The sequence below is a fragment of the Haemaphysalis longicornis genome, unplaced genomic scaffold, assembly GCF_048455015.1.
Source record: "Haemaphysalis longicornis isolate Haplotype H1 unplaced genomic scaffold, Haemaphysalis longicornis Haplotype H1 scaffold_7, whole genome shotgun sequence".
Classification (NCBI taxonomy): domain Eukaryota; kingdom Metazoa; phylum Arthropoda; class Arachnida; order Ixodida; family Ixodidae; genus Haemaphysalis; species Haemaphysalis longicornis.
Genome location: NW_027526422.1, coordinates 146,150,210 through 146,174,958, shown reverse-complemented (window position 1 = coordinate 146,174,958; position 24,749 = coordinate 146,150,210). Strand labels below are relative to the sequence as shown.

The 24,749-nt window shown below is 47.5% G+C and overlaps 1 protein-coding gene across 2 annotated transcripts in view; it reads left to right on the top strand.

Annotated features, from left to right (window-relative positions):
- LOC144145261 (uncharacterized) overlaps window positions 1-24,453 on the top strand; it is a 45,211-nt gene extending 20,758 nt beyond the window's left edge. Inside the window, exons 3-6 of one of the 2 annotated variants that reach the window (XM_077676805.1) lie at window positions 15,941-16,006; window positions 19,755-19,796; window positions 23,761-23,814; window positions 24,333-24,453. In XM_077676805.1, coding sequence (XP_077532931.1) covers window positions 15,941-16,006; window positions 19,755-19,796; window positions 23,761-23,814; window positions 24,333-24,410 — 240 coding nt within the window. In that variant the 3' untranslated portion in view covers window positions 24,411-24,453. The remainder of the gene's footprint in view (window positions 1-15,940; window positions 16,007-19,754; window positions 19,797-23,760; window positions 23,815-24,332) is intronic. The other variant, XM_077676806.1, reaches the window with a different exon arrangement.
- Window positions 24,454-24,749: the final 296 nt, after the last annotated feature.

Genomic DNA, 24,749 nt, shown 5'->3' with positions numbered 1-24,749 from the left:
ATATTTGTTCGCACTTCTGAATTCAACTTTTTTCGTTGCGATCGAAAGCACCGAAGGGGTGGTGGTGTCCTCCTTGCCATCAAGAACGATCTTGTTGTTACCTCTTACTCATTATGTTCTTTTCTGGAATGTGCCTTTCTTTCCTTTAAGTGCGCTGGCAATCATGTTATAATTGCTGTTTTTTGCTGTCCCACCGATATGGGTTGCCTGTTTTCGGGTGAATTTTCTCGTGTTCTGGGCGATATTCATACCCCTTTTCCGAATGCTGTGATCTTTGGTGATTTTAATTTTTGGTTATTTTAATTTTCATGCCATTAATTGGAGTGACCTTACCGTTCCACCAAGTGACGTTGAAGGGCAAAAATGTTTGCAGAGTTGCCTAGACTTTTGTCTAACTCAACTAATTTGTTTTCCTACATGCTGCTCAGCAACAACTTCGAACATCATCGACCTAATTTAACAAATGAACCCGATGCTTGCTCGAATATCATTGTTTTAATGGTATTTCCGACCATGCCATTATTACCGGTAATCTGATTCGCCCACTTGTCGAAAGAATAGCAACTAACAAAACGATTAGGTGCTATAACCGAGGTAACTTTGATGGCATAAACTATGAATTATCTGCCTTTTACTAAGAATATATACGCGGAAACCTCCAGCGCACCATTCAAGAAAACTGGTTGTTGTTAAACAATAAACATACTGGTCTTTTCAACAAATGTATACCTGTCCTCACCGTGAGAACCCGAAGCATGGTTCCTTGGTTCACTCAGCAGCTCCGACGGTTGAACAAAAAAGCGCTTATATAAACAGGCCGTCCGAACCGATACCTCGAACTCTTTGACGAAATAAAAAAAAATGCGATAAAGAATACCAGTCGCTCTTAAAATATATTCGCCGTCATTTCTTTAGTCATGATCTATCATATATACTTGCAAATAATCCCCGCAGATTCTGGCGCGTTGTTAACCCCAAATGTTATCCTGATATAGCCCTAAACAATAATGATGGCGTTTCAGTTTCACACTTTTCTAAGAACAGAGCTCCTAAACCAGGCATTTTCTTCGGTTTTTACCAGAGAAGACGTTTCATCCGCTCCCATGTTGCATAGCTTCGACACTACAGTCATGCCGGAGATTGTTATCAGTGAGGCGGGTATTCTGTCCTTTTCACAGAAACTAACAATTTATTCCACCTCGGATAATATTGGCTTTAATAATAAAATCCTCAAATCTATGTCATTGAGCTTCACCCTTTTCTTAAGCGCTCTGTTTTAACAGCCTTTGTCTTCCGGCTTTCTACTTCAAGATTGGCTAACAGCTGAAGTCGTCCCCCTCTTCAAATCGGGTGTCCGTTCCTCACCACTGAATTACAAAGCCATTTCCTTAACTAGTACCATTTGCAAACTCATGGAGGATATCTACACACTCAAGTCATAACCTATTTGTAACGTCACAGTATCGTTTTCAATTTTCAGCACGGCTTTCGCAAGGGATTTTCATGTGACACCCAACTTGCCGGTTTTGTTCATGAACTTCACAAATCTATGGATGCTGGTTGCCAGGTCGACGAAATTTTCTTAAATTTTGCAAAAGCTTTTGACCACATTTCTCACCACAGATTACTACTAAAACGAGAAGAACTTAACATTCACCCTAACGTTCTTGCTTGGATCAAAGCTATTCTTTCCTCCAGGTCTAAATTCATCTTTGCTATGAATGTTTATCCTTCCTCTTTACAGGTAACATCCGGTGTACCCCAAGGAAGTGTTCTTGGTCCTCTACTCTTCCTCATTTATATTATTGATTTACCAAATTCTTTATCTTCACACGTTCGACTTTTTGCGGATGACTCCGTAATATACCGTAACATTTCTTTTGATTCTGATCGCTTAGCTTTTTAATCTCACCTTAACAAAATTAATCACTGGTGTTGAACTTGGATTATGTCATGAAATGTTTCTAAAACAAAGTGTATGTCCTTTACTAATGCCACTACCCGTTTTCCTAGTGAATACTCGTTGAATAATATGACACTTGAGTTAACATCTACCTACGAGTACCTCGGCCTCCACTTTCAATCGGGTCTATCATGGCACCATCATATAGAACTCACTCTTGCAGCAGCTAACCGGTCTCTGGGGTTATTGAAACTAAATCTTAAACAGTCTCCGTCGTAGTTAAAGAAGCTTGCCTTCACCACTTTAATTCGCCCTTAATTAGAATACGGCAGTGTCATTTCGGGCCCTCATCAAGCCTACATCGTATCAAATATTGAGTCCTTGCAAAACCGTGCTGCACGTTTCATTTACTCAGATTTTTCTTCCTACTCCAGCGTCACTAACTTAAAAAACCGTGCTGAGCTAGAGGATTTGGCCCTTCCTCGGAAATATGCGCGCTTATCTCTTTTCCACCGACATTACAATCACCCGTCATTACATGACAGTTTTTTGAACCCCCCTGTTCCATCTTTCCACGCCGTGATCATCCTAACAAAGTTAAGCACCCGCTATCTCACTCACTTCGTTTCGCACAGTGATTCATCCCGCGCACCATTGTTGAGTGCAACAGTTTGCCCGCACACATCGCCACCGAGAAAGCCTCAGCTAAGTTTTTAGAGCTCAGGCGCACTACGGTGAATAACTAAATTTTTTGTTCTTTTCTTGCTTTTACCGTTTTGTTTTTTTTCTTCTCTTTTTTAACTATTGCATAACGCCATGGAATTGCTGCCCGCATTCATGGTTCGCGTTTTGTCGCGGTTGTCAAGTTGTATTCTATCTTGTTGTACTGCTTTTTTTGTTGTTTTCACACCATGTTGTATTGCCCCCCACCTATGTAATACCCTCTTCTAGACGGCCTTTAGGAGTAACCTGCATAAACGAATAAATAAATAAATAAATAAATAAAAAGTGAATAAATAACAAAAATAAATTAGTAAATAAATAAGTAAAATTACGCAGGAAAGTATTGAACATGTAATCAAATAAACGTTAAAGTGTGCAGTAGGGTTAAATGGCTTTTGTTATTTTTTTCAAAATCCCCTACGTCCTTAGTTACTGACTAGGACTACGGTGAGCATATGTGCGGTAACGTTTTCTTTTACAAGCAAACATAAGAGTTCCAGCATATACTCGGGATTATTCTATCGCCTCGTATTCTAGTAGTGCCTTAAGGGGGAAGTCCATGTACAGGTGTCGTGTGCAACTGTAAATATTGATGGGCCGCAGAAAGATGCAGCACATGCACAAGCGGTTCCTCGCTGCAGGAGTTTCAGCTTTCAAGTTTCCTTTCAACAACTGATTTGTAGCACATGTTTACGACATGGAGAACCTTTAGCACCAATAATCTTTTTTTCTGTGAGGCTGTTACTTACGTACAAGGCACTACTGGGAAGAAATATCCTTTCAACACACATAAAATACTACCCAGTCAATTTTGGGCCCCCTCTGGCGCAAAGCACCTGCCGACACTAAGTTTCATTACGTAGTGGCGGAGCTGGTACCGCATATTTTGCCCCTGCAAGGTGGCTTTGCGGACGTACGTATGACAAGCCGCGGTTTCCGAAGTACGACGGGAGTGCACCTTTTTTCTTCTTCTCTGGTCAGGCACTGCCCACTCTAAGCCTTTACCGCTTTTCTGTTACTTTGACTTGAAGTGGGCTGTCATTCATACTGTCAAGAGCGGCATCAAAGTGCGAGAGAGAGAGAGAGAACAGTCTTTAATGAAAACTGGCGATGTCAGCCCAGCTAAGATGCCTGGCTTGCTACGCCAGCGGAAACGAAGAACATGTGCTAATCAATGCCCAGCCAGGTAAAAGGGGTGCTTGAAGCTTCTGTGTTTCCAGTTATGCGAAGCTAATGCATGCTTTCTAATGTGTCGTCGCAGCAAGCACGCTGTGTGCCGCTGTTCCAGTGTTACTCACGGTCTGATGATCATCCACCAACATTTCGAACTGTACTACGTCCTCAGCTCTTTTCAAATTAGCGAACCCGTATGAAAATTCCGATGTGGCATTTATTTCGCCACCTTAACAATACCCCTTTTGTTCTACTTCATTTAACAGGTTGTTTTAGTACTTCGATGGTTGTGCTTCTCTTGTTTTTGAGTTGAAATAGGCTACGACGCGAACTTAAAAGCTTTTAGCTATTGAAGGGCAGCCCAACAATGGAGAAACGTGGTCCGGTTGGAGAGCGAAAGAGCCCGAGAGAGAGAGAGAGAGAGAGAGAGAGAGAGAGAGAGAGAGAGACGGAGGGAGAGAGAGAAGGATAAAATTTAATCACAGTTGAAATCAGCTATTTTTGTGGACGGGGTCTTCAGTCCAAGACTCCTTTGGTACGGCTGGCTGTCTTCGCCCTTTCCGCTAGCAAAAGCTGTGTTTCAGGACAAGAGCTGACCAGCGTACTCTCCCACTGCTCGCGTGAGGGGTTGGGGATGGGGGGAAGATCTCGGTTCAGTTGACATTCCCAGACAATATCGTACAGCGTGCCTGGTGCTTTGCAGTGAGTACATAGGGGATCTTAAAAGAGTTGGGTGGATGGCGTGTAGTCGTGTTGGGTGGGGGTAGGTATCAGTCCGTAGTTGTCTCAGGATTACTTCCTGTTCTTTCATAGCCTGATCGTTGACTGGTGGATAGAGTTGTTCCGCTAGTCGATAATGTTGGGTGATGTCGGCGTATGTGAGGAGCGGTTGCCAGGTTTTCTCCGACTCTTCCTGCAGTGCCCCGTGGGCGAGTACTCGGGCCAGGACATGTGCCGTCTGGTTGCCGCAAAGAGCAGAGTGGGGCGGGGTCCAAATGATTGTGACCTGCTTCTGTGGTGACCGTTGAAGGAGAACCCGAAGCGCTTGTCTTGAAACCCTACCTGCTTGGTATGCCCGGCAGGCGGCTTGGCTGTCCGCAATAATTACTTTGACCTTTGTCCTGGAGAGGGAAAGGGCGATATCCGTCTCTTCAGCCTGCTGGGTGTTCGACGACCGAAGCGTCAGACTGGAAAGGAGGCCGGATGTGGAGGTAACGGCCGCCGATCTTACCTTGTACCTCGCGTATTCCGCCGCGTCAGTATATACGACGTGGTCTTGTCCTCCGTACTGTTTTGCTAGCTATGCGTCTTCCCTCATGATGTTGAAGGGACATGTTCCGGGGTGTTGGACAGACAAGAATTCCGGTCTTTTGTTCAGGCGGGATGTCCACTGCGTTTTCCGTGATGTGCGGCGCCGTGTAACCAAGCGTAGCTAGCGTTTCCCTACCCGTTGAGCTTGCTCAGAGTCTTACTTTCTGCGCCGTTAGGTGGGCTTCTATGAGCTCTTCGATGGTGTTGTGCAGTCCCAAAGCCGTGCGTCGTGCCATAGAGGTGCTTGGAGGAAGTTCCAGGGCTAGTTTATATGCCTTTCTAAGAAGGACGTCTTGCGTTTCGTGCTCCGATGTCCCCAAAACCGCATAAGGAGCCACGTAAACGATTCTGGAGACGATGAAGGCCTGCACAAGACGGACCATGTCGTTTTCTTTTAGTACATGGCTCCTGTTCGCTACCATACGCAGCATCCGAACAATTTGAGCCGTGGTTTCTTGAAGCCTGTTGAGAAGCAGGGTGTTTTTGTAGTTTTTCTGGTACGTCATCCCTAATGTGTTGATTGAGGGTTTCGGTTTGCTGAGTATGCCGTGGAGCCAAATTGTGATGTTGTCTCAAATGTCCCGGCGGCATTTTTGTACTATTTTAGGTTCTCACTTCTCCGGGCCACAACTACATCGGCTGGCGTAGGTGCGGACGACGTCCGCTGCTGTTTGTAGGCTGTCTTGCATAACGCCGGGAGAGCCTTTGGCAATCAAGATCGTTATATCGTCCGTATACAGGGCATGCTTAATGTTGTGGATTTTTTCTAATTGTCGGGGAGGGCCTATCATGGCTATGTTGAAAAGTAGAGGCGATAGCACTGCCCCTTGTGGTGTACTACGACTGCCACACTTTACGGGGGACGACTGGATGTCCCCAATCTTAATGATCGCAGTCCTATCGGACAGAAATGTCTTGATAAAGGAGTACGTCTTTTCCCCGCAACCCAGGTTGCCAAGATTTGTGAGGATTGCTTCGTGCGGCACATTGTCGAACACACCCTTCAAGTCTAAAGCCAGGATCACTTTGAGTGTGGTGCGACTGGGTGCCTCAAATGTGTCCGTCTTCAGCTGCAGTAGTACGGCTTGAGCTGAGAGGTGCGGGTGGAACCCGAACATCGAGTGAGGCATTTGGCCCGTCGTTTCAAGAAACATTTGTATACTGTTAAGAATGACGTGTTCAATAAGCTTTACGATGCACGAAGGGAGGGAAATGGGGCGAAAATTATTCGCGCAGGGTGTTTTGCCTGGTTTTAAAAGAAGATGAATCTCTGCTTCTTTCCAGGCAGGTGGCACCATCCCCTTCTCCCAACACTCGTTCTTGTAGGCAGTCAAAGGCTCCACGGAGCCGTCATCCAGGTTTGTTAGGGCCTTGTTCGAGAAGCGGTCCATGCCAGCGGACGTGTTCTGGTGGCTCTTAAGCAAAGCCGCCCTCACTTCGGCTGATGTTATCGGGCTATGGAGATCTGCACTGGGGCGTCCCCCGTACTCTGGCAACTGCACCCTGGCTGTAGGTGGAAAATATCTTGCTAGCTCCCGTAAGAGGTCTTTTTGCGTGCCAGGAAATTGGTGAATGTTGGCTTGCATCGTCTCAATTGTTTCACTCCGACTTTTAGTACAATCGATTAGGTAGCGGAGAATGTTCCACGTCTTAGATGTACTTAGTTTTCCTTAAAGAGCATCGCACAACTGAAATCAGTTCTGCCTAAGGAGCTCGGCCGCATACGGTCACGCCTCTTTGTTGAGCAAAGCTATTTGTTTTCGGAGTCTCTTGTGCCTTTGCACCTTCCATCTGCGAAGAAGGCTGCGCCTTGCCGCCCAAAAATTAGGCAGGTGTGGGTCGACCGCTGGAATGTCATCGGAGAGGCTGAGTTTCTTCGTGTAGTGCGTGATTACTTCCACGAGTGTCTTCGCCCAGTGACTGATGTCTTCTATCTTTTCTTCTGTTTGACCTCTTCTATGGGAGCGTTGTGCTTGCCAATCAGTACGTTTTGCTACCCCGATGGCCCTACGGAACTGAGCCCCTGGGATTTTCGTCTGTAGTATCATATGATCACTCCCGAGGTTGTCCTTCATATTGCTTCAGGTGGCATTTGGGGCGTGCCTATACGTGCTCGTGCTCGTGCCTATACGAGTGCTCGTGCTCGTATACGAGTTGCTCGTGCCTATACGAGTTGGAGCACTTGGCTCAGATTCATAGTAGTCTATACGAGCTGAACGAGGGCGACCTTCGCGTAACTTGGATATCCTAGATAAAAAATCGATAATCCTTGCGCTCACCAACAAGCTTAACCCTTGTTTTCTATGCTTCCTAGTTCGCGCAAGTGACCTCTACCATTGCGCTTATTAGACCTTCCAGTATTTGTTGCCCTAAGCACTCGAACAGCGAGCTTGAAGGCTCCATTCAACGCCTAAACGCCTCTCCTGAGCATTAGTCCTTACGAATAGTTTTGAAATGTTAACCATACCCTTGAAAAAAGATATCCGTTAATTTGTAGACATTCTAAGTAAAATCAAAGTCCAATCTGAGTGAAATCAATGTCTTAAATACGCGCTCCGAGAGTCGAAAACCCAAACTGCCGAAGGAGAAACCCATTGAAAACTACAGCTCAATCCATATCCAAAGCCGACGCTGGCACATCCAACCCAGAGAAATACGCGGTCCACGCATATGCGGTGATTAAGCGCTCACCATCATCAGCGATTCGGTTGCAATGTGATTGTGTTTTCCAGTGATACGCCGTATGTGTTTGTACGTAAAGACATTCCATTGTCTGCATGTGCGGGATGATTGACGTGCTTTGTAGAAACCCACTCCGTAACTGTGGCTTTACTGGAGTGCGTTGTAACGTGGCCACATCGCCGTCAGTGAGGCAAGAAAGCTCCGCTTTTAGACAGATATACACGAAATCCTTAGCCTTAAAAGGTTAGCATTGTGTTCCCCCCGTACAGAGAGAGAGAGAGAGTGAGAACCACTTTATTGTACAACTGGGATTTAGGGGGTAAATATGGCCGAAGTCTATATGGCTTCGGCGACCGCAGGGGCCCGTGCGGTTATAGTTTCTTGAACCGCCAGGTGCGAGCTCCCCAAGGCCTGTTCCCGGTGGCGGGGCGTGGGGTAGGAGGAAAATGGGCCATGTGGACACTCACAGAGTTAATGAAAGTGGGTATTACGTTGGTGGCAATGAGGGCAGTGGGGTGTTGAAACTTGTGTTGGTGCGTGTGTGTTAGAATGGTTCTGTGGGGGAAGCAGTGAGTTTGTAGGATACGCCATATGTGGTCGGCAGCGTGCCTTAGTGACGGGTGCGGAGGGGGATAGTGCCTGCAGGCGAGTCGGCAGTGTTTGGTGACTTCTCGATATGTTACAATTGCATACAGAGAAGCCGTTGGGACACCCTTGTTAGGCGGAAAAGAGAGGCCTGCTTGGGTGGTCAGCGCTCGAGCTTGATGGTGGGCCACCTCCTTACCACCTATGCCAGTGTGGGCCGGGGTCCACATCAGCGACACCGGTTGGGTGGTGGGCTTCTTACGCAAGATTTGCAGTGCTACTTTAGAGATGGTGCCCGTTGCAAAGTTGCGAAGTGCTTGTTGGGAATCAATGAGAATTTTCATGAGGGAAGAGGTTTGTGTGAGGGCGAGGGCCACTGCCGATTCCTCCGCTGTCCCCGGGAAGTTAGTGAGGATCAATTGGTTGGTGCATCCGCGAGTGAGTTAAGCACTACTGCAGTGAAGGCTTCGTTGGAGTGACACGGTGCAGCGTCCACGTACAGCGTGTGGTCCAATGGTTGGTAGTGGGCGTTGTGGTGTCTTGCTCTAGCTTGTCGTCGGGCCGCATGGAAGGTTGGGTGCATGTTCGGAGGAATAGTCCTGATCATGAGAAGTTGACGTACGTCGTTTGGGATGACCTGAGGTGGGTCGAGGGATACTGGTAGGTTGAGTTCAATCCGTTGGAGGATCTTTCGTCTCGGGAGGGATTGTGACAGTCTGTTTATTTGTGCTGTTATATGGGCCTCGACAAGTGCGTACGGTGTTATGTTCACCCAGGGCGAGTAGTCTTGCAGTCTGGGCTTGTGGGAGGAGTAGCAGCGCGGCACTGTAGGCTTTGCGGAGTAGAGCGTCCAAGTCGCTTCTATTGGCTTTCGTTAGATTCGCGTATGGTAGATGGTAGCAGAACCGGCTTATTATGAAGCTTTGCACAAGTCTGAGGAGTTCCATTTCTGATATTCCGTAGTGTCAGGTATTTGTTTCATGAGCCCGATGCTCTGTAGAGTATGATTTCGAAGGGCACGTTGTGTGACGGTTGTGCTTCTATTTGTTTGGATCATAAGGCCTAACATGCGTGAGCTACTTACATGCGGTATGGGTGATTAGAATTGTTATATGGACGTTTTGTTTGGCAGGGGATTTTGTTCGCAGAGGGTGTAGGATTAAGAGTTCGGATTTGTTCACCGAGCTTGTGAGACCGGCTTGTGTTATGAGTGTGACTGCCGTGGTTCTCCGTTGGAGGACGTCCTCGAGATGGGCGTCGCTGCCGCGGGGTACCTACAGTGTGTTGTCGTCTGCGTATATTGTAGATCTGAGTTCCGGTATATTTCCAGGCTGTGTGCAGTGGGTACCATTGCTAGATTGAAAAGCAGGGGTGAGAGGACATCGCCTCGAGGAGTGCCCCTCGCTGGCATTGGGAAAGTTGGCAAAATGAGTGGGCCTAATCTGAGCCGGGCAATACTGTCAGTGAGAAACGAGATCACGTACGTGTGTGTGCGTTGCCCTAGGTTGACGGGTGTTTTCGCTTGTAGTATTGCTGCGTGGGGGATGTGATCAAAAGCCTTCTGTAGGCATATATATATATAAGGCACGCGCCGCGCGGGATACTCGCCCTCGACCTGAAAGGAGCGTTTGACATTGTGTCTCACGCAAGCGTGTTGCAGAATCTGAACAAGACCAGTTGCGGCCGCAAGACATTCGGCTACATAAAAGATTTTCTGTCCAACCGAACGGCTACCATCAGGATAGGGCACGAGAAGTCGGTCCCTCTCGAGCTAGGTGATAGGGGCACCCCTCAGGGGTCGGTCTTGTCACCTCTGCTCTTCAATCTGGCCCTCCTGCCCCTGACCGATCTACTCAAGCAATGTGACTTAACAAAACGTGTTGTTGAGCTAGTTGGTACATATTTTAAGGAAGACGAAAACGTGGCGCAGACAAGACGTAGACGAAAGAAACGAGGCAGAAACGAGGTAAGACATACTGGCGCCTGTATATGTCTTACCTCGTTTCTTTCGTCTACGTCTTGTTTGCGCCACGTTTTCGTCTTAAGCAAATCGAACGCGTGGACCACGCGTTCTACGCCGACGACATTATGGTGTGGACGGCCCGAGCCGGGTCCGATGCCTGGGTGGAGGAAGCCTTGCAGCGGGCGGCAACGACCGTGCACGAGTACGCAAAGTCGGGCGGACTGAGCTGTTCTCCCCAGAAATCTGAGATGCTCATGATCCAACTGGGGAAACCTAAGAAGGAGCCGCTGCCGATAATGACCATTGCCATCGACGGAACGGCCATCAAGCCAACTCAGCAGATTCGGATTCTCGGCCTACTACTTCAGAGCGGCGGGGAGGCACATGCCGCCGTCAAAAAGATGAAGTATACATCCGAACAGATACTCAGTATGATTCGGAGGGTATCTAACAGAAACGGAGGCCTGAAAGAAGACGATGCCATGCGCCTGGTACGCGCGTTCGTCGTGTCGCGGGTTACCTACTCCGCCCCGTATCTCCAGCCAGCTGACGAAGGCGAATAGGGACACCCTAAACCCGATGCTTCGCAAGGCAACGAAGCATGCACTCGGCATTCCCATATACTCGTGCACGCAAAGGCTTCTAGACATGGGAGCCCACAACACGGTGGAGGAGCTCATGGAAGCCCACCTTTCGAATCAGAGAATCCGGCTCAGTCACACGGAGCACGGACGAGACGTCCTACGCTAGATAGTTTGGCAGATCGAGCCAGTACCCATCAAGGCAGCCCTTTCGGAAGACTGGAAGATGAGCATTTAGCCCAAACCCCTTCCCCGGAGCATGACGCCGGGCAAGGACGACAACAGGCGCAGCACGCGGGCAAAACCAATGGCCTGGAAACTGGAAGTGAACCCCATGGTCCTCTACGCGGCCGCCTCGCTCCGAAAACACAGTGACCGTGCAGCGGCGGTAGTTACGTCCAGAGACCGGCTGATTGTCAGCGTGTCCCTGATGACAACGCACCCCGCAGTTGCCGAGGAAGTGGCCGTGGCCCTGGCACTCGCACAGCCGTGCGTGGACACCGTGGTCACCCACTCAATGACAGCGTACAGAAGCTTCCGCAGGGGGGTAATCTCCTCCGCGGCCCGAGCCATTCTATCCATTGTGCGAGCCAACGGGAAGAGCCATAGAGCTCGTGTGGGTCCCGGCTCACTCGGGGGTAGCAGGCAACACCATCGCCGACTACCATGACCGAGAAATATCAATCCGGGCCGAGCACGAGCCGGAAGAGCTACCGCACCCGGTTACCAGCTTTCGGGGCATTACCCGGCTGTACCAAGAGGAGAGGTGCACACTGCCGGAACTGCACCCCAGACTCACTCGGCAACAACAGACTATCCTGCGTCGAGCGCAGGCGGGATCGCTTGCGCATCCCGTACTGATGAACCGCATGTACTCTGCGGAGCACGATACCCTCTGTCCGTTTTGCAAAAGAGAGAGGAGCACCCTGCCGCACATGTTTGCAGAGTGTGCAGAACTCAAGACCCCAAGACCCCCCCGCCTTTCCTTCCCCACAACACCCCCAATCCCCAATCCCTTGAGCGATGGGAGACCTTGTTGACCATCCCCGCCCTGCCGACTCAGCTCGCACTGACAGACAGGGGCCAGGAGCTGCTGGTAAGATGTGGGTCCCGTAACTAGGGAGCCACCCCATCTGGTGCCAGCGTGCGCCACCGATGTTGTTTTGGGCTCAGTAAAAGTTGATTCTTCCTCCTCCTCTAAGGCAAGGATGGTGGCATTGTCTTTTTTGGAAGGAGCTTGAATGATGACGTAGAGAATTTGTATGTGTGCGTCTTGAATTGATAGTCCTGCGCGGAACCCTATGAGGTTGGGTGGGAGGAGGCCTTGTTCTTCAAGGTGTCTCGTTATTCTGTTGTGTATTATGTGCTCGAGAAGTTTTCCTAAGCAGGACGTTAGGGAAATTGGGCAGAGGTTTTCTAGGTCGATTGATTTCAAAGGTTTACGGATTAGCGAGATGTTTGAATGTTCTCAGATGGTTGGAAGGGTCCCTGCCGTCCAGTGGTGGTTGAGGAGTATCGTGATTGCGTCGAGGGCTTGATCGTCTAGGTGTCTTAGTATCTTATTGGTGAGTTTGTCGAAGCCGGGACGTGTTGCGCGTCGCTGCTTTAAAAAAGGGCTCTGTGTACTGCTGCCGCTTTGATTTCTGTGTTTAGTGTTGGGTTTGGGTCACCTCGGTCGCGTGGGGAGGTATTCACTACTGAGGGGATGTACATGTTTTGGAATGTCTGCTTGTGTTGTTTTCCCGTGGTGGCCTGCGTGTACAGTATTTGGGTCATGCGCTGCGTAGTGCGTGATTTAGAAGCTTTGGGGTCAATGAGTTGGCGCTGGAGGTTCCAGGTGCGTTTCATGGACAGCCCTCCCTCCTTTCGTCGCATACTTGGAGTCACTGTGCTCGCGTTAGTTGCGCGGCATGTTCTATGATCTCCCTGTGTAATTGCGCAAGGCGTTTCTTGAGGGCCTTTCAGTGTTTGTGGGTTCTCCACCGACGTTCTATGCTGCGGTACGCCTCCCTCAAATTGTGTATTCGTAAATCGGCGTAGGGAACTGGCACTTCGGGATCAACAATTTTTTCGTTCTCTTCCTTGCCTGCATTGTTTGGTTGAGTCACCGTTCTAGCTCTTCTTTCGCTTGGTTGGAGAGTGGTGAAACGTTTAGGATCGAGGGGCTGAACGCATCCCAATCAGTGATGTGTTTTTGTTGCGGTTTCTTTATTAGGGTAGATTTGTACGTGAGGGTTGTTTCTAGAATGTAATGGTCATTGCCAAGGGTGTGTAGGGTGGCTGTCGAGGTAATGCCATGTCGGGAATGGGAGAATACGGTATCAGATGTTGTGTCTCTGTGCCCACTGTTGCCTATGCGCCTGGGCATGTCCAGTTCGTTGTATAGAGTCAGTTGTAGTTCTTGTATTGTTTCCCAGGGGAGTCCGCCTTTTTGTTGTTTTCATGTAGCCCCATGTGACATGTAGGGTATTGAAGTCCCCCATAACCAGGAGGGGTTGATTGCCGGCTTCTCGTAATGCTTCCATGAGGGCGTGTTTTAAGTTGTGTTGGATGTTTTTTGGGGGGAGCTGTATAGAATAAGCGCTTGTAATTTGGTGTGGTCGGGTCGGAGAAGATATAGTGTGACGAAATTATGTGAAATAATATTGTTCCAAAAGGCCCGATGTTCTGCACTTATGTTGCGTTGTACGAGAGTAGCTATTTGGGGGTACCCGGGCGTTTGAAAGGTCTGCTATCCTGTTAGTTTCACAATAGCACATGTTTCTTGCTGTGCTATAATCATAGCGGGATTCTAAATGGCTGACAGGTGTGTTTGGACTGAGGGGCGTTTGTCGCGATAGCCTCTACAATTCCATTGCCAGGCAGTGTGTGTTTTATAAGTCGGCATCTTCTTCGATTTCTATTGCTAGGGGGGTAATAGCGGATCGGTCAGTTGTTGGCATTGAGAGTCGTTGTAGTTGACGCTCTTTCATGCATGTGAGTAGTTCATTGTGTAGAGCCTTTATAAATGCCTGCATGGCGGTTCGTGCTGCTTTGAGTGAGTTGTGACGTTGTAAGGACGTTTGTCATTGTGTTTGTAGTTCTTAGGCAAAATCTACTTACACTGCTGAATTAGCACTCTCTGTTTTTTCCCTTCGTTTGAATGGTGGTAATTCTGTGTGGGAGAGTTCATGAGATGATTATTGGTTGCAGGTCTCTTCTTCAGAGGATGAGTGTAGATGTTGTTTTCTCAGTAAGAGATTCTGTCCTTTGAGCTTGGCGTTTTCTTGCCGCAGCTTGAGAATTTCAGCTCTTAGGGCTTGTATTTCTTTGATAAGTGCCTGGTGATTATTGGTTTGAGTTGTTTTGGGTTGTGTTTACGGAGGCGTGCTGAGTAAGGGTTTGGGGAGGCCTTGAGGGTCACCTGCGTGTTTTCGCCTTGAGATGATCGGCTGGGGGAATTTTGAAGGACGTCTCTCTACGTAATATCTTCACGATTGGGGTCTTGCTTCTTTGTAAAGTTTTGTCTTGCTTGGGGTTGGTTTTCAGCCTGGGAGTCTAGGGCGACAATGTCTGGTTGAGGGGGGCGTCGTGGTTGGAAGCAGCGGGGACAGCACGATGCTCAGGTGAGATGAGAGTCTCCGCAGAGTATGCAGTTGGGGTTGCACGGGTGGTTTTCGGTCGGTGTGGTGGAGCCGCACTTGGTGCATAGAGGCGTAGTGGGAATGTGGCGGCAGGCTTCCTTTCAGTGGCCGGGTCACCAGCTGTTAGAGCCGGCTTCTGGTTTCCTCTTGAAAGAGTAGCAGCGTACGATCGCTGCGCTGTAGCGTAACCAGAATGGTATTGTTCCGTTGAAGAGTATTTGCACCAATGAGGAGTGGTGAAGTCTTTTGGCATGCAGTATGTGAAGCACTGGGTTATTGTCAGTTAGGCTTCTCAGTATGGTACTTGCATCGTCCTCTGTTGAAGCATTGAATATGACGCCAACACAAGTGTTGGACAGTCGGGGGATGTGCTTGGAGATGAGGTATGTTGCTTCTTGGTATTGAAGGGTCGTTAGTTGGAGGTATTGCTTTGCTCGCTCTCCTGACGGGGTGCTGATCACAATGAAGTTAGATTTCTGGTTGATTCGGAATTGATCCTCGTTGTTGTGGATGATGTTTGCTTGCCTTTGGACGAGGTCTGCGAGGGATGCTGCAGGAATGGTTTGGATGTCCAGGCTGCCTTGGGGTCGTAGTACAATTTTGATGTGTTCTGGCAGAGGCTCTGCAGGTGGAGGTGGATTCATTTTAGGCTGTTGTCTGCGCTTGCGGGCGTGCTCGCCGGGCGGGGATCTGTGCATAGGGTTTGTGTTCGAGAGCAGCTGATTGCCGGCGTTTTGGATGTCCGGTGTTTTTGCTTGATGACGGATGCGAATCGATACAGGTTCATGAAGGCTTGCTGGGTCTATTGTTTGTCCTTCTATGGTGCATTCCATGGCGTGGTGGTTGTCACGAAGGGCATTGTGTGCAGGCGATGTTCGTTGGGCCGAGCGAGCGCCCGCGTGGTTGGCGAAACCAGCAGGCGCTGCTGCCGAAGTGAGCGGCAGCGACGAACGCAGCTATGGCGTGGCGGCGGCGTCTTCGATTTGGGGGGGGGGGCGAGGAACGTTAGGATTAGCTTGTAGATCTGAGGTGGCAGAGTGAAAACCACTTGTTGTGCAAGTTTCTCTAATCTCAGCTCACTTTGGATGGCATGTGGTAATAGTGGACGTTCAGCTGGCCATGTTGTAGCACATTTTCGGTGGCTGAATCGCTTTGTTGAGGGTTTGGGCGATCACAAAGCGGGGGCGATGTGAAGACACGTTTACTCGTTTTCGCCACCTGGCAGCCTTCTACAACGGGAACTGCGGCATTTCGGCGAATCAACACGCGCTAGCCTGCATTTTTGGCGCAAGTACTGCCACTAAAGAAAAAAGGCTTTACAAATACATTTATACCCTTTCAAAACTTTCTCTTGCTGCTGCGGTGCATTGAAGAAGCTTGCTCTTTTTTTTTCTAGTTCCTCAAGAGTGTTTGTGACGCTGGCAACAAATGCGTTGAGAGGCTACAAACGACCGACATGAAGGTAAATTTATTGGGAACGCGACCGGCTTTATGCGTGAGCTCTATTTACAGTGCATACGGCACAGAACATAGCGTGAAACATTCACAGGGAAAAATACCTCTGTACGAGTTACTGTAATTTTTTTCCACCCCACGTTAGAGTGTTCAGCCTCCTGCTCGCCAAGGCCGCGGGTATCTGTTTAGAAGTATTTCAGAATACAGTGTGATTGCAAACCTTTAAAATCGCACGCCAGGGTCTCCCTACCCTCTCGAGAACATAGAACCTATTCTACTTACCAAATTTAGGGCGACAGCGAGCAATTACAATGTTTCGTTGATGGCTGTTTGTTGAACATGGATACGTAGCCTGAACAGCTAAGTCAGTCCAGCCGGGATAGGTATATGCATTGTAATATTCTTTAGATATAACTTACATCGCCGTTTACGTTGAAGACCTAAAGTTACTTGTGGTTACACAGATGGCTCACCCAGGAGCTACATTGTAGATGTATAATTACCAGTGGTTATAGTGTAGGTGCTGTCGCGTGTGGTTGGCAGGGTGTTCATGCCTCAAGGAATGGGCCCCTTGAGCTTGCGAAACAAGGTTTGAAACATGTAAAAATTACCGATCGGCCTGAAAAGCGCATTGCTTTAAAGACACGTGCTCAGACACATAAATTCGAACCCGGAACCATCGGTTAACCGGAGCAGTCGGCCTACCAACTTAGATAACCAGGGGGTCGTCGTTTGTACCGCGAGAGCGAATTGATCAACAACTCGAAGTGAAGGACGGGTTTTAATCGACCAGATTTAGGGGAAATCCGCAAGGTTCTGTAAGTTTCCGTAGAGCGACTGCTGCGGTTGGTAGAGTGACTGCACCGGTTAAGCGGTGGTCCCGGGTTCGAATCTTGGACCGGGACGATTTTTTCTTCAACTGCGAAGATTCTGAGATAGCTTTACAGCTTTCCTTTGTAGCCGCACGGCTGCATTCAGGTGGATGTCAAACTTTCCTTCGCAGAACCTTACTGCACCTTGAGGGTTTCCTCTAAATCTGGTGTATTAACACGTGTCTTTCACTTTGAGTTGTTGATCAATTTGCTCTCGCTCTACTCACGACCAGCCCCCTGGTTAGCTCAGTTGGTGGAGCGACTGCTCCAGTTAAGCGCTGGTCGCGGGTTGGAATCCTGGACGAGGACGAATTTTGTTTCAACTACGAAGCTTCTGACAAAGCTCTACAGCCTTCTTTTGTAGCCGTACGGCTGCATTAAGGTGGATGTCAAATTTTCTCTCGCCAAAACACACTGCACCTTGGGGAGTTCTCTAAGTCTGGTCGATTAAATAGTTAGCCGCTTGATATAGTAACATCGCTGTTTACAAATGCTGCTTATACAAATATCCCTAAGAAAAATGCACAATTTAGTCCTAAGAAGCAGATAAACAGGCCTAGGAAGTTTTTGAACTGCAACCCTCGGAAAGCAGAATTCAGTTGAATTTTCCCACTTTGGACACCACGCGCCTTCTCTAGGGACTTTTGGCAACCCCACGCCTCCCGTAGGAAGGGCCCGGCTTACTCACTGACTGACTGACTGACTTAATAAATCAACAACCCCAGACACAACTTCTGGACGATATACTTGAAACTTCCAGAGGGTGTTTCTCTCATGGGGTAGGGGCTCTCATAGGAGGGATCTTTTGAACTTGTACCCCTAACAGAACAAAAGAGGGAAATTGTGTTTTCCTAAATTTGTTATCACATCGCTCCCACATTCAAATTTCAAAGTGTTTTTGGCAAATATATATGTAGGCTGTGAGATTCTTTAGGGTGAAGTTTTACGATTTTGCCCAAACCACAACTAAGGGCCCGAACTGGCATTTCGGGAACAGTTGGTTATTTTTAAAGATCTCCCAATATATTTTTAACTGCACGGTACATCTAATTACTTCTTGCTGATGAATGTCACTTCTAAAAATGCACGAAACCAATTTTAACAATTTCGTCCTGAGACGCCGCTAAAAGGGCGAATAGGATGTTTCTTTGTAAACTGCACTCATGACGGAAAAAAAAAGCCCCAACATTTGATGTGAACAGCAGGAAAAACTGCGTGTTGCATAAACTTCAGAACTGAAATGCACATTCCTATTAAGGAGAAGGAGCTAAGTAAGGCTTTAGTTTTTTATGTTACACCCCTGAAAGAGTGAAAGGCCTAAAATATTGTTTCACATATTGTCGTTTGTATTGAAGGCCGGTTGACATATCGAACAAGTTTTGTGTTATATAGGTAACCGATACAAATGTTCAAATACTGTTTTATAAAATACCTCCCTAACAGCTACGTGATAGGGAGAATCAGGATTTGGAAGAAATTACACGGTTTAACATATTTCTCTCTACAAATACACCCGTTGATACGATTACAAATGCTCCCCATACAAATTTCTGAACACTCACTTCGCGATTTCGCCCTAAGAGGCATATAAACAGGCTAGTGGGAGTTTTAAAAATACATACCCCAGGGAGTGGACTTGCGTTGAATTATTTCAAGTTCGAATACCGCGCGCCACCTCTTGGGACTTCCCGTAACAACATGCCTACCGTAGGAGCCCATGTCCTTTACTTTAAAACTGTGATGATTATCTATCACACCTAGCGAGATAACACTTCCGATGGGAGAGAGAGAAAGACAGACAGATACTTTTCGACATGTAGGGTTGGTGCGTGGTGGACGCCGGCCTAAGGATCGCGACAACTTCAGCCACTGTAGTAACTACCTCCCTCTGAACCTGGGGTCGTAACGGTCCAACGTCTTCATCCACTGGTGAGGGAATTCATAGGAAGGGATGGGCCACCTGCTTGACCCCATATTGTGTGTTGGACCATGGCACTTTCACCGCAGCGAACCATACGCCTCTAGCAGGAGCCTATGTATTGACAGCAGGCAGGAGTTCTTAACTGTGTACAACTCCAAGGTGCAATAACTAATTATGACAAGTAAGAAAGAACTCAGCACATGTAAAGCGAAGTAGTGTGGTTAACATAAGGGTTCACCCGGTCATCGCAAGAGAATACCACTAGTTGTTTATAAAAATAAAATCACAGCCCCTTTTCATGAAAAAGATGTTGAAACAACAAAAAAAGAATTCTTCATGAAAACGTGTTCGCTCCAATATCTAAAATCCAAACTGCTGAACTCCAAAGCCAAGTCTATTTCAACTTCACAAACCCAAAGGAAGGGCTGAGGAACCGAAATGCGATTATGGACCGTTCAGCATCATTAGCCATTCGAATACAACGGTAATCTGTCTTCCAGTGACATGTTGTATGGTGTTTTTCGTCTACCTTCAATTGCTCACGCATGTGGCATAATCGTTGCGCCTTTGCAGAAACCCAATAAATACATGTGGCTTTTCTACGGTGCGCTTATCCATAACTACATCCTCGTCATTGAGGCATAAATGTACCGCTTTAATACATTATACTGATGTATGGTAGCATGGCCCCACATGAAAGGGCACACGATTGCAATTCCTTTACATGAGCCTGCAGGGCCAAAAAGAACATTTTCCATCACCTAGGTGCAGAAAACCTTCTCGCTTCGTACATTCGACTGCATCGTATCTCATATTTATTGTTTCTCGCTACATAACGTTTTTCAGTGTCAGTATCCCACTTGATTTATTTCAATATGTTTATCACTTACACGCAATCTGTGTTTATGGAGGGGGCATCCGCTACTTTCCAAGAAGTGTAAATTTTTATTGTCCTTATGCAGGTGATCACTCCTTGCGTACGGGACAAGATGTGGGAAATGTGGGTACGTGAGTGACCGTATTCGTGCATGTAATTTTCGTTACGGTGGTGAGTAACGTGCATATTCAGCCTTTTGAACGTGTTTGCTATCTTATGAAGCGTAAGCCAGCAGCCTCTTTGTGGTTAGTTGAATGGTTTCGCAGACAGGTGTATATATAAGAAAAAGTAAAATACCCCTTGGTGTGTATTTGAAACATTTCGCTTTTTTGACATGCGGTAAAACAGTTACTAGTTCACAAGTTCCACTCATCAGCCAGACCAGAGTAATTGAGAACACGTTCGAAAAAAAAACATATTTCCAAACGTGCCTTTACTCTGTGAAAAAACACTGTTGCTTTCGTATGCCGCCGGTGAGGGTGACAAAATAACGTAGAATACACGGGGAAATTCAGTGCCCCACCACGTTCATACAGTGTTGGTTTTGAGCCGGCCTGCAGCAGGCAAGCTGCTATTACGACTTCAAATTTATGCAGCTATTTCACGTTAAGTAGGAAATATATTTAACCAGCCAGCTACCCCCAGCGCTACGTTCTGCAGGATTTGATGGTCATCTTCAATTCAACAAGAATTCGACGAGCGTTTTGAATACAAGGCTGAAAGAAAAACTGGAATGCTTGGAAAGACTTCGGGCGTACAGCGAATCGTAAGGACTAGTAAGGATCGTGCCGGGTGCAGACCATGTATTTATCCAATAAGGTTCTCAGTGAAGCATCATGTTAAGTAACAACCTGTTTTTCAGATGTACACCCGGTGGCTAAACAAGCCAGGACACGCCGGCGCATGGCAAAATGCATCGCCGCGACATCGAACGTTGCACTTCTGCAGTGTCGAGACACCGATGTGCGCGTGCACGTGGAACTCCTGTATACTCGCCCCGTATTTTCTTTCGCTTCAAGCAACAAAGCTGAAAACACTGGGCGCTTGTCGTTAGGAGTAGCTTGATTGATTGATTGTAGGGTTTAACGCGCCGACGCAACGCAGGCGATGAGGCGCGCCGTAGTGGAGGGCTACGGATTAATTTTGACCACCTGGGGATCTTTAGCGTGCGCCGAAATCCCGTACACACAGGCGTTTTTGCTTTTCGCCTCCATCAGAAAAGCGGCCGCCGCGGCCGGGAATCGAACCCGCGACCTCGTGCTCAGCAGCGCAACGTCTTAGCCACTGAGCCACCGCGGCGGGTGAGTAGCTTGATTGATTGTAGGGTTTAACGCGCCCACGCAACGCAGGTGATGAGGCGCGCTGTAGTCTAGGGCTCTGGATTAATTTTGACCGCCTGGGGATCTTTAACGTGCGGCGAAATCTCGAACACACGGACGCTTTTGCTTTTCGCCTTCATCAGAAAAGCGGCCGCCGCGGGCGGGAATCTAACCGGCCTTCTCGTGCTCAGCAGCGCAACGCCTTAGCCACTGAGCCACCGCGGCGGGTCCCCTAGCGGTAACGTTTTATGCTCAACACGCCACGCTCGCACATGCTTCGTCGGCGGCGAACGGCGTGGGTGAAGCATACTTTGCTCTATCTGCCTGGCTCTGATAAAGGGCACATTGCAAAGAGATTTCAATATCTCAGTTTTAAGGGCGATCGCGTTTGCATTACAGTGTAAACGCGAAACTTTTGGTCTGTGTCTGCGTCAATCAATTCAACGCGTATTGCAGCCTATTACTATTTTTGTTCTTTTTTGCCAAACCGATAACCACGCCGATTCCAGCTTGTGTTTGTTTTCGTCAATACCTGCTTTAGGACTTGTGCAAAGTGTCCTATCATCAGACCTTATTCAAATAATTTATTTCTCGCCTTAGTTTTTTCCGTTTTGGTGTGCTCATTTTTATTGCCAAGCAACTCCAAGTTTTAGGCAAAAAATACAAAGACGCGATGGGATATATTGGCACAAAATCGTCGCCGATACGGGCTAGACATGTTATCTGTTGGATCGACGAAGAGTGAGCACGGCAGACTTCGCCGCCGAAGCTGGCCGTAGCGTGTGCGAACGAGACATGTTGGCGAAGAAAGTGACACCTATGGCCAAACGCTGAATGTGGTCAGCTTGGCTGCTGGAAGTGAAAGAAAAGACAGGGAAGCGAGAGTGGTTGGGGGCGCACGCGCACGTGGATGTCTCGACACCAGTAGCGCAACGTCAGATGTCGCGGCGATGCATTTTGCAACGCGCTCGCGTGCTCAGGCTTTTTTTGCTGCCGTGTTTACGTCGTGCTTGTAGCATTCGGAAAGAGTATGTTCGTGACACGCTTTTGACACCAGATGGATGCCAGTGCTTTCAAAAACTAAAACCACAAGAAAGCCTGCACCTGGCCAGAAAACACAGTTTTTTTATTTTGTTTTTATGAACTGCTCTATGAATACATTTGGCGGAAGGATTGCCAGCTGATCTCTAGGTAGTGTTCTAGCCATAAACATTGTGCTAATGTCACTCCAGAGTATGATACAGACGCGAAGGAAGGCTCTTGACACAGAATGTCTTGCCTTGGATCGCGCGCCTAAGGGCTCCAACGTTGTCCAGTACAAAATTTAAGTTGTACGATCTCTACACGTGCTATGTCTAACTAAGGCACGTCTTTTCACAGCATGAGTCGGCAAACTCTCCTCCCAATTTTTAACAGTCCCTTCTAATGGAGGCGAAAAGAATGAACGTTCCTGTGAACGAGATTTAGGCGCACGTGCCTAGAACACACCACAGATAACGATTGTCTCTGAATCAATCAATTTCCAAATGTGCAACTGCGTAATTTGTTCCGTCAGAAACGCACAAACAACGCGGAGGGGCTCCTTAGCAGTGAGAACGCCTTTTCGCAGGACAGCGGTATGTTTAGCCCAACACACCAGAAAAAACAGCACCCGGTGTCAAGTGGTGTACTTAATTAATTTGAAGTAACAGACTAAGTATAATATGCTATATTAGGTTTTAGGGGGGCCACGTGTTTTATTTCTTTTGAGAGAGAAAAAGTAACCTGCTCAGACCTGTTCCTTGTGGAATCTGCCGAATTGCTGCTGCTGGATCCCTGAAAACGCACATGACGGGGTGTCGCCCTGTTTGCAGAGGCAGGTGAAATTTGTATAAGTAATGCGTATATTCGGAAGGAAAGTTAGGCATCTTTTGTTTCGTGAGATTACAAGAGCCAGCTGCGCCCCTTTTTAGTAAACGTAGCAGGCATTTTTATAGTTTGGGAAACCTGAATAGTGTGTACACACGTAAAGCTGGAGGCGAAATACTGGCGTTGATTGTGGGTGTGCTCAGCGGCAGAACTGCCGAAAAGTGTAGGTCCCACAGACTGATTATAGAGGTGTGTACATTTCTGAAAACCACTCATCCTGAAATAACGAATATTTTTGTTCACTGCCGGAGATACGAATTGTTTTACTGGCCGAGTTTCGCCAGAACTGGTTTTTGCACAAGACCTGTTGAGGCAAACCAGACAGGGGTTAAGGAGCATGGGGCTGAGGATACCTCCGCGCGGTACACGTATCAACCAGCATGAAATCTATGCGGGAACTTCTTAGTTGAATGAAATAATTACGTCCCCGCATACGAAAGGGATAGAGTACCAATTCTGCACTCCAAATGCAGTGGCGTCCTGATATAATTTTTCGGAGGTGCCAGTTTCCGAAGCTGGGGTTGCTGCGAAAAGTCGCTAGGTAAATGAAAAAATTGCTGAAGAGGTGGCGCTGGAATACACGGCCATACCATAACGGCCTATTTTGTGATGCCTGACGCAGCATTTGGTACTTTAAAAAGTGTGGCATTTCTCGAGGTTATCGGGCGCAGCTCCCGCGTGCAACTGGGCTGCGTGCGATGGGGTCAAACATTTGTCTGCCTTGATTCAAAGGCGGGATAGAGTGACTGAATGGCCATGACGCAGTGAAAAATACTTCACCCAAAAGCTTGGGGCCATGTTACTGCACCAAATGTCGCACGCTGCTTATACATGCTTTCACAACTTTCACTTGCGTTTATGCAGGGTGACCACCCTCTGTACAACGTAGAGGCAAAAAAACAAATAGAAAAAGGGATGGTAAGTGTCTCATACCGCAACTGATCTCTACGGTTTTTAAATATAGCACGATGGGCTTTCACGTTTCAAATCACCAGGATTTCTGTACTCGCAAATTTAGATCTTCGGCGAGTATCGAATTGTATTGGCGTATTTAATAACAAAGAATTACTGAAGAAATCTCCGAGTGCTCTTATTGGAGGTAAACAAGTCACCCACTCCTCGAAAAGTTCATATTAGCATAAGCGATGGTAAGCGCATTCGATATGTCTTACGCATTTCCGAATCCACTCAAGCTTTTTTTTCTAACAAAAGGCACTTCCGAACTATCGCAAAGTTGTTTGGAGCGTTTACGTAATGACGCCTCCGATACCCCCTTCAAATTTTCGCTTCGCCCAGGCACTCGTGTCTGTTTTGTTTTAAAAGCACTTTTTGCTACAATATTATTCTATTTGAAGACAACACGTTACCTTAACCTGGATGCATCGAACCATTTTGGCTTATCTAGACCCCGAGATATAGAATTTCTTTGATTTTAGGTATGTGCCGCGAATGCTGCTGAGGACGCCAAAGTTGCCTGGCTCGCCACAGACATGGCACTACGTATTACCGGTTGATCTCTCCCCAACAACAAGGAATGTGAGTAGCCGGTATGTGTAAGCAGCAATAAATACTTCCTTCATGGCACACTGTCCAAAATATCCGTCATAATACAATGGTAAATAAGCCAAGGAGTAAAATTATTGTAAGTATTCTAATATCTTTATGTAAGGACGCGCACCAGGAAGAAAGTAAACGCAGCCGTTTTTGTCATCCTTTTTTAACAATGCCAAAAAAACAAAACAAGTACAGACAATATAAAATATGCGACAAAGGTGCTTTATGATTAAACTCTCTGTTAGAAATGTGCGCGCAGATAATCTGCTAAAATATTTGTTAGGTGATTTGTCTGAAAG